This window comes from Quercus robur, chromosome 11, assembly GCF_932294415.1.
Source record: "Quercus robur chromosome 11, dhQueRobu3.1, whole genome shotgun sequence".
Classification (NCBI taxonomy): domain Eukaryota; kingdom Viridiplantae; phylum Streptophyta; class Magnoliopsida; order Fagales; family Fagaceae; genus Quercus; species Quercus robur.
The window spans coordinates 55,094,315-55,104,428 of NC_065544.1; the positions used below are offsets into that span (position 1 = coordinate 55,094,315).

At 33.0% G+C, this 10,114-nt stretch overlaps 1 protein-coding gene across 2 annotated transcripts; it reads right to left on the minus strand.

Moving 5' to 3' along the window:
* Positions 1-5,005: 5,005 nt before the first annotated feature.
* LOC126706765 (cytokinin riboside 5'-monophosphate phosphoribohydrolase LOG5-like) lies at positions 5,006-7,118 on the minus strand. 2 transcript variants are annotated; one of them, XM_050406313.1, is made up of 7 exons: positions 6,842-7,118; positions 6,573-6,670; positions 6,438-6,468; positions 6,144-6,243; positions 5,952-6,022; positions 5,716-5,863; positions 5,006-5,498 (listed from the first exon to the last, which is right to left on the minus strand). In XM_050406313.1, the coding sequence occupies exons 1-7, from the start codon at positions 6,953-6,955 to the stop codon at positions 5,479-5,481; spliced, it is 582 nt and encodes a 193-aa protein (XP_050262270.1). In that variant the 5' UTR covers positions 6,956-7,118; the 3' UTR covers positions 5,006-5,478. The 2 variants fall into 2 exon arrangements, with proteins under 2 accessions (XP_050262270.1, XP_050262269.1); XM_050406312.1 differs by having other exon boundaries at positions 5,720-5,863; positions 6,842-7,114.
* Between the last annotated feature and the right edge of the window lie 2,996 nt (positions 7,119-10,114).

The window sequence follows — 10,114 nt, forward strand, 5'->3', positions numbered from 1 at the left end:
CGTGGACACGAATGTCCAACCCACACCGAAGTAGTGCTCATTTAATGAGCTTATGTTTATGTGACTTTCAAGCCACGTGAAGTTGAACTCTCCTAGTTCAATTAGGAATCCAAATATTCCTAGGAAAAGATGTGAGGCAGTAGACTTATTATATAAAGTAAAGAGTGGGTGCCGCATAGAGGTGTGCTAAAACGAAGAACACAAACAAGAAGAAAAGGAGGTGCCACACAGTGATAAGAAAAAGAAAGGGGTGCTGCATAGTGAAAAAAGAAGAATGGAGAAAAATGGTTGCCGCCTTTAAGAAAGATAATTTGTGTGTGTGAGAGCAAAGAAAAATAAGAGAAATTTTTTTTTCTTTAGCTGTGAGGTATACACAAGAATTATTGTAATTGATTTGATAATAGTGAAATTATTCGGAATTTGTCCCATGGTTTTTTTCTCTTCAAAGAGAAAGGGTTTTTCACGTAAATATTTGTATTCTTGTATATGATTGCTATTTTAGATTGCTAATATTTGTGATAATTTTATTTGAGACCCAACATTTAGGAATAAAAGAATGCCTAAGAATTTGTGTTCGATTGGAGGTGGTACTTTGTGTAACAATTATTTATGTATCTATTATATACGAGTAGATTTCATACCTAGGAGGTTCAGGTTTTTGTGAGAGGGAGGGTGCTTACGTGTGCCTGATACATCTGATTTTTTTTTTTTTTTGAGTAAACATGTGATATTTTTTCTCTTATGAGATGTTGTATGTAATTGTTACACAAAATAATAAGTGTTTCGGTAGAGTGTGGTTTAAAAATTTTGTACATTTTACATCGCATTGACGAGGTCCGTGCCTCAAATTCCCTACCTTTTTTTTTTTTTTTTTTTTTTTGATGGTGCCCCAAATTCCCTACTCATCACTATAAGATAGGATGGACTTATCATGTAAATTGGTTTTGGGCGCATTGGTGTGGTCCGTCATATCAGTTTGCCGAGTTAGTTTTCCTCTTTCATACTCCGAACACTGTGATCAACCTCGTCAATGATGGCCGGTATTGAGCGGTTTGGTTAGTTTCTTTAGCCTAATGAACACCCCCTTACCACTGTTGAAATTTAAAATAAATAATAATAAAAATGTTTCAAAATAGTGATAGTTGTTAAATTTGTAATTCATATGCTCACCTATATAAGGAATAAATATCCTTATTTGAACAATCTAAGATATGTCTCTTGTGATGGTAAGATGACTAGTGCTTACTCAATTATTGGAAAATTTCCAAATAGGAAATGATACAAACATTAATAGGCAGAAAGAACTTTTGGAAAGGCCTTTTGGCATAAATGGAAGGGTTTTGAATATTCTTGAAATGTAACCAATTCCTTGTAATGCTTACATGATTTACTTGGTTAGAATTTGTGCATATCTTTTCTGCCTCCTATGCAATAGTCACTCTACAAGTATAAGTGCTTGTAGGGTGTTGGGGGGAGGGGCAAAAGATAGAATTTAAGTTTCCAAGAGAGAACTTCACACATATATACTTAGATTATGCTAGAATAGAATTTTTATCTTATATAAAAAAAATTAAATTTTTCTTTGTTGAAAGACCTCACATTGTGTCACATTTTACAACCCCTTAATTATTGGATTGCATTTTTTTTTTCTTTATGCTAAGCTACAATTACTAATGAGTACCATATGGTCCCTACTCTTACAGTTAGAGCAACCACCCTACACTTGCAGTTGACCTACAATTATCTAAAAGTCTCTTGGAACAAAGCTTTCAAGGGAGGTACTCCATGTATCATGATTGCCCTTGCCAAAGGAAAGACCAACTTTAAGAGCAACAAGAACAAAAGGCATGCACCAAACTGCAAAGGCCAAACCGGTCCCCAACTGTGGTCACATTGTTCCAAATTCTGGACCATGACATACTTCTTTTGGTAACCCATGCTAGATCATTATATAACTCTCTTGGACCACACATAGAGGATGGCAATAAAATACCATGAATGGTTGGCTTATCTCTAGGGCTACTGTGCCCCCACATGTTTAAGGGCAATAGAAAGCCAAGTTACCAATTCATGAAAGCTTCATTAATCGTGTAGTGGGGAACTTTGGCTCAATGGGAGGACAGCATAATTGTAAAATATTGAGTGTCAAAGTCCTATCACAAAATCACTTTCTAGTTGCTATTATGCTTAATTAGCTGCAGGACCACTAGTTTGATTGAATTTAGTTTACATGCCTGATTCTTTAAAACCTTCGATAAAACATCAAGTGTGATATAGAAATAGGGGAAAAAACTGAGCCAAATCAACCAAGCTCTCTTTATTGTTATTGTATCAAGAGGTTCACAAGAAATACAAATACCTTGTTTCGCTTTTTGTATTCTACTTTATACTTTGTCAATTACAACTCAAGACATATTGCTTTTACTTTTCTTATAAAATAACTAAAGTTTAGAATTGATCAAAATCAAATACATGACATACTACCATTGATAGAATATAAAGTAAAACACAAATAATGATATGGAAGATTTGTATTCGTTTAAATAGTGTAGAGTTCATCTTGATCTTAGCTTTTCTAAATGTGGTGTAAAATTTGTTGAGCATTAGCATCTGATGATACAAAAAAGTGTCTATTTATATATCCTCAAAACCTAATTTATCTATTTTAGCATCCTATTTTACAACTCACCCAACATCTCAATTTCTATTTTTATATACAACTTATTAAAATAATATAAACTATACCAACAAATAATATAAACAAGTCAATTCTCTCTCTTTTCTCCCATCTCTCCCTTCTCTCTTTTCCTCTCTTTCTCTCTCACTCTATTAAAATGTATTTTTATTTTTACAACCTACGAACAATAGGGTTGTATATATACAACCTTACTGCCAACAACTGGAAAAATTTCAAGTCTCCAACTCTCCATAATCAAGTAAAACCCTCTTTTTAGTGTTTTGGTTGGTAAAAATGGCAATGGGGGAACCCAATGCTAATACTTTTAGCCTCAAATAGTATCTGGCCCAACTTAAATCCACTTTTGAAGACTTCTCAGAATTCAAAATTTATCTGTAAAATTTATCTTTTAATTAAAATATGCAACAATTCCATTAAAGCATAGATTTCATTTTCTTGTTACACTTTATCCTGTGAAAGTGAAAGCGTCTCCCATTATCAAGCTTACATCAGATCAGATGCCAAATTAAAAAATGAGACTGATTATGATAAATAAATGATGAATTGCAAGTGCGGTAAAATCATTTTCATTGTACTAGGACCTGTAAAAGTGCAGCCTATAAAATTGTCTTTAAACCTTGTCATACATAAAGACGGAACACTCTTTAGTATTTTAACACCCACTTTCCACCAAGTGAAAACCATACGGATTCTTCTTCTTCTTTTTTTTAATATTTGAATATAATAAAATTTTACCATGATATCAATTGATTTCTTTTCGTTACAAGAAATTCAATTACTTTTTCAACAACAAATATCTCTACCTAGAACTAATATAATGCACTGCAGCCCTGAATGTTGAATATATAAAAGCAATAAGTTGTTTAGGATTTCGTAAAAATCATGTTTTGGTGATTATTGCAGTAACCGGCAATCATGTTGGTCCTTACTCCTTAGTTTCACAATGAAATAAAGCTATAAATAAAAAATAGAGCTATAAATAAATGAACCACATCATTTTTAAATGGGGGCTTTAGTTTAATAAAAATCTCATTCATGTTTACTTATTTATAAAATAAATCAAGTGTAAGTCTTAATTTTATGTTTATTTAATAAACAAACTAAGCCCAAGTAAAATATATATATATATATATATATATATATTTATATTCATGAACAAGCTTGTACCCAAGTAAAAAAAAAAAAATATATTTGTTTATGAACAAGGTCATAAATATTGTGGTCTTAGTAATTAGCTTGATATAAGCTTGACAATTAAACTCATATTTTACAAAAACTTTAAATAATTGAGAGTTTGGGATTACTCATAAAAACCAAATAAGTTTGATAATAATAAGCTTGATAATATACTGGGTTGGATTTCAAACTTAAAAATTTGATAAGAGTATTTGAGCTCGAACTCAAATCAAGCCAGACTTTCAGACTTTAGCGAGCCCAAACTTGAAAGCTTATAAAGAAACCTTATTTATAAGCTGATCCAAGCTTTTAACGAGCTCAAACTTAAAACCTCATTTATAAGCTTATTCAAGCTCAAGCTTTGCCTAAACATTTTGAAGGTGTTTGGTTTGTGTTATGAAACAACAATTTTCAAATTTTTAAACAATATTATACATATTTTCACATACGTATTTCTACACATTTTTTTAAACAATTTTTAATTTTTAAACAAATATATCAAATAGATTCTTTACCTCCATTGTCGAGCCAAGCTTGAAGCTTGCATACTAGGTATTACTTGACAAAAATTGACACGTTTATCGTGTTAAAAACATTAATTTTCACAATATTTTACTTAACTATTGGAATTTCACGTTATTATTGACACTAATAAAATTAAAAATAAATATTTATCTAATCGAATAATTTGTCTAATCGTATAATTTGACACTAACAAAAATAATGAAAATTGTTGGAACTTAGCACTTGAGTATTCTCTTTGTACAGTGCTTTTTCGGGACTCAGGAGGAGCCCCCCTGTCACTGCAAATGAGCTGTAGTAGTACTTGCCACTAAGCCCTCGTCGACCAACCCAACAAAAATATTGCCTCTAAAGATAGGCCGAAAAGGAGGCCACACGTCCACTACTTATGGGCCTCTTCCAATCACAACCATTTCTTTTTGGTTTTGCTTTTTGTTGGGATAGATATTAGCCCCCTCATCATTTGAATGTCCTCAGAATGATGCAAATACATAAATCATCACCCTCACAAACAGTACCTTAAAACTGGCAGAGCAAGAAAAGATAGAATTATAGCGCCCCACAAGCTATAGGCATGCTTGCTTGCTTGCTCAATAGCAATCAAAGAAATGAAGAGAATAAAGCTGCAGCTATAGCTGCGTTTTGGATCTTACTACTTGTTCTTTCTATATAATCTTTGTACATAATTCAAAGTTCAAAATAGTGAAATACATGCTTAGCTTAACATAACACCCACCAACCATCTAATTTAGGCCTAAAGTTTTTAACAAACATACCAAATGACCCAACTTATCTTTCTTTTCTTTTTTTCTTTTTTTTTTTTGTCAATTTTGATTTAACCATTAGTCAATCAAACCTTTACCATACCATTATGATATGATTTGGTATATGACCCAAAATATGAGCAAAAAGCAAAGAACCTAAAGCACCTTTTTCCCTAACTTTTTTTTTTTTCCTTCTTTTCACATGTCTCTCTTTATAGAGCGATCCCAGTCTGCAAAGTAGTGGCATTGAACCCCACCTGTTGTTGCTGCTGCTGTGGTGGTTGCTCAACCTCCCACCTTGCCTTGGCTATGACTCCATCATGCACAGGCACGTACTCCTAATCAAAACAAAAAAAAAAAACAGTGTCATCATTTACAAGCAAACAACACACATAAAAGAACCATACACTAAAGATGGTATTCTGATAAAGATTCCTTCTCTAAAACTCAAATTGTCCTTTCCAAACATATGCTATAAAATTGATACATCCTAAAGACAAACAAAAGTTCCGTGACAAAAGTGTAAAAACAAAATATTAAACCTTTTATCCTTACCCACCTCAAGTTTTTGAACAAGCTCTTTAGCATTAGGAGCAGACACTATGATGTGGCGCTGAGAAGGCTTGATGAAGCCATCATCCACTGCTTTGTCAATAAAAGTCAGAAGAGAGTTGTAATAGCCATCGACATTCAAAAGGCCCACCTACATAGTTTTGGAATTTGATAAATTAGGTTTTTTTGCAAAAAATACAACACCCCAAAGGCTTTTATTAGAATTTGTTTATTCTTACAGGCTTGTCATGGATACCCAGTTGAGCCCAAGTTATGACCTCCAATAGCTCTTCCAAAGTTCCATACCCACCTGAAAGTATCAAAGTCGTGAGAGGAGAAAAAAGCTCCATTGATTATTTGGGAACCAAAAGGCTAAAGTTTAGCTTTGTACATACTAGTATTATTTGTTAAGAGAGAGAGAAAGATGGGACCTGGTAGGGCAATAAAACAATCAGAATGGCGGGCCATTTCTGCCTTTCTTTGATGCATGTCGGCTACTGGCCTTACCTCCCCAACCGTTTCACCTGTTAGCTATGGCTCCACCATACACATAGGCATTTTCAGACACACCATGAAGCAAAAATATCTAAACTTCAAAACTAGTACTAATAATTACCAAACATTATCAAAGAGAAACACCATGGATCTTTAAAAAGGTCTAAGCTTTAAACCCAAAACACAATTCAGAGGTTAAAAAGAACCCAAATGAGATTAAGATTAGGCACCTCTTTGCACATTAGAGTCCTGGGGATGATTCTGCAAACCAAAATCCAAAAAAATAGAATTGTGTAAGCTATGTTAAAAAGAAAAGACCCCAAAATTCCATAAACATCAAACTAATGAAAGTGATAACATAGTACCCAAGAACTTTGCCCCCACCACGATGCACAGCTTGTGAAACCAGACCCATTAGCCCAATACTCCCACCTCCATAGACAAGGTCCAGCCTCCTGGACACCTTCACATTCATTTAATAAACATATAATATACCACCAAAAAAACTTAAAGAGAACAAGTTGAAAACGAAATAGAAAACAAAAATGTCAAAAAAAAAAAAAAACACAGACACAAGCTGATTTGAATTCATTTTCATGAATGGTGAATCATTAAGGTGAACTAGTAAAAGTACCAGCTCTTGGGCTAACTCAATGGCAGCATCTCTATAGCAATTTCTCTTCCCAGTACTGCTGCCACAGAAAACACAAACCCTCTTGAATCTTGAACTCACAACTTTTCCCTCCATTTTTTCTTTCTCAAAGATTCCAACTTGGCTAAGCTGTTTGGTTTACAAGCACTGGAATAAAAACTATTATGAAGATAGAGGAAGCTTCACTACTACTGGGGTATCATCAAGGTATGTGGAACAGGCACTATATATAGACTCCACAAAATACTATATTACTAAAAAGGAACAGACTCTAGGGAAAAATCTAAAAAAATTAATATATATATATTAAATATATATACACAAAAAAAAAAATTCAAAAATCAAAAATTGTGTATGGATAGGGATGAAGTAAGACAAAAAGGCAAAGCAATTGGGACAGTGAGGGAGTCTGAGGGTAGAGTCTGTAATTCTGTAAATCTACACAATTGCTCCCATGGCATACACGTGTCCTCCTCTAGTGGCAGAACATGGTTGTTTCGTGCACAGTCTGGTAACATGAGCATCTTAATTTATTGAACCAAAAAGAATTACTCTCCCTCCTCCTCCTAGTCCTACAACTACTACAAGGAAAACCAATAAGGCCTCCACAGTGTCTTTCTCTCTGTCTCGTTTTTAATGCACGCAATCATAACTTGATGGCTATAACACGTGCAGAGAGACTCGCTGCATCAAATCAAAGATTAACAACATTTATAATATTAAAAACCCAATTGAAAGTTTATTTAAATTTACTATGTGCAACAAGTTTCTTTTTACTTTTCACAGAGCAAAATTTGCCAATCCCATGAAAACCCCAAAAACTTAAAAAGCCTTATTGCTATTATATTTTCTTTAAATAGCTTTCTGTCCACACAAGAAATCTCTCTGAAAAAAACAAAAAAAAAAAGAAAAGAAAAAAGCCCACCAATTATCTACAGCTTTGCTACAAGTAGAGAGAGCTTTATCAGGCATTTCAAGGTACTTCATGGGATTGGAGGTAAAGCCATTTTTAAATGGCTTTACTTTACAAAGCTGCTAATGCTACCACCACACAAAAGTTAATACCAATTTAACCCAAAAAAAAAAAAGTTGATACCAATTTTTTGTGTGGTTATAAGAGTCATTAGCATACAGTGACATTATTAACTTGCAGTGGCTTTAAATGTTCTTCATTAAAAGTTACATCATCATGACAATGATTAATTATCATAGTTACCGACTTCTTATTGATCTTACAACTGATGGTTTGTACTCACAAAGTATAGTTAATCATTACTAAACATCTAGTCCACTTTTTTTAGTTTTTTTCGGCTATGCTAAGACAAAGATTTAACTAATATTTTAGTACCAACATTTTGGTGATATGTTTGTTAAAGATTTTCCGTAAGTCTTTGTCCTTTTAAGTTTGTATCATTTCTTTTAATTAGTTTTTTCAGTTGCTTTATTGACTTATTAATTTATGTATAACTCTTTAAAGTCTTATTTCTTTTGAACAATACTAAATATATTTGATTTTTTATAATAAAATTCACAATTATTGAATCAACAAGTTATTATTGGCTCTCATTATAACCCATTACTGACATTATTTTACTATTTATCATTTACAACTTTTCATCTTAATAATAGTAAAAAAATCAATAATTAACAATATATATTAATTAACCACCTAGGAAAAGTTCAATATAAAACAAGAGGTTTCATGATAACCACCCTTTTACATAATTACTACCATATTATTCTAAATGAGAAAAAAAATTGGACCCCTAATTTATGATATATATTGGACCAATTAAAAGGAAATTCTATATATATGCATGACATATGCAGAGTAAATGAATAAAGATTAAAAGTCTTTTTCACATTGAAAGAAAGAGATCAAAGCGCCGCCCAACTAATTGCCCTACAATAGTTCAGTTTATACTCTACAACTAAAAAAGTGTAGTGAAAAATTCTAAATTGAAAGGGACTTGTAACTTGTTGCAAGTAACAATCAATTCTGGCATAGAAATTGGGAATTGAAACTTTGTTTTAGAAAGTTGGGTTTAGCAGCATAGCAGCCTCTTCCTATTTCCCTACATACCCAATGGTATATACTATATAATGTAGAAGTAGAGGTAGAGCCCACACGGAACCTCACCTCACCTCTAGAAGCCACCATTTGTGATTGGATGATGGATAGGGCTTGGTATATGGGTCCCATTTATTGAAGTGATAGAATAGAAGAACTTATAATTGGGTTGTGTTTTGCAATTCTGGCTGTGTGTGTTGGTGTCAATGGATTACTGGGTCTCACTGTCTTTGAGGTCTGTGAAGGACTGATGGGCTCCTCACTTCATCAAAGACGTTCCCAATTTAACGCACCTCTGACCAGTTCATCATGCCCTCTCCTTTTTCTTTAATTCATGTGTCAGCTCTAGCCAAAGTAATAGTGAGGGATGAGACAACTAAAGATTCAGATGTATTGGCCCCATTATATGAATGTAATTTAATGAGGAATGTCTCAGGACTCAAAATAAAAAGAAAAAATCAATGAGGAATGTCGGATGAGCTTGAATTCCAATGTGTCATTTGTATTTGTGTTGTGTTAGGTTGTATAACGTTGGCTAATTTCATGACAAATTTATGTTGTAATTTTGGGTTATGAATATTGTAATTGTGCTAAGGGTGTTATTTGGATAGAAAATTAAAGTTGATGTTCACTAAGCAAGATTGAAGACATTGTTGGGTTTCGAATAATATTATTGCCAAAATTATCAATTCAAATAATAATCACACACAAAAACATAAATATTTATGTGAAAAACTTTTTATTCTCAAAATGAAAAATCACAAGACAAATTTCAAATAATTCTACTATTATAAAATCTATTACAATAATCTTTGTGTATGGCTCACTGCTCAAGAAAAATTTCTCTTATTTTTCTTTGTTCTCACATACATTCTTTTTGTGTCTTGTGACTAAAGAAAAACCTCCTTATTTTTCTTTGCTCTCACACACACACACACACTAATTATCTCTCCGAAAGGTGGCAACACTTTACTCTCTCAATTTTTTTTTCTTCTCCACGCACAGCTCTCTCTTTGCTGTCTTCTTCTTCTCTAAGCGGCTCCCTCTTAGCTGCTCTCTTAAGTCTTTTGTGCAACTTCCCCTTTCTCTATTTTCTATTCAATATGCGGCACATTTTTCTTCTCATGCGACACACCCATGTTGCTACTATCTACCTTATGCAACACACTAATCCTTGCTTTTAT

What these genes read in the sequence shown, in the direction of transcription:
- LOC126706765 (XM_050406312.1), bottom strand. Translation starts at nt 6,955, where the DNA reads ATGGAGGGAAAAGTTGTGAGTTCAAGATTCAAGAGGGTTTGTGTTTTC. An exon ending in GGTGGGGGCAAAGTTCTTGG is followed by an intron (nt 6,469 to 6,572) that starts GTACTATGTTAT and finishes TTTGGTTTGCAG; the next exon opens with AATCATCCCCAGGACTCTAA. An exon ending in GGACTCTAATGTGCAAAGAG is followed by an intron (nt 6,244 to 6,437) that starts GTGCCTAATCTT and finishes GTGGAGCCATAG; the next exon opens with CTAACAGGTGAAACGGTTGG.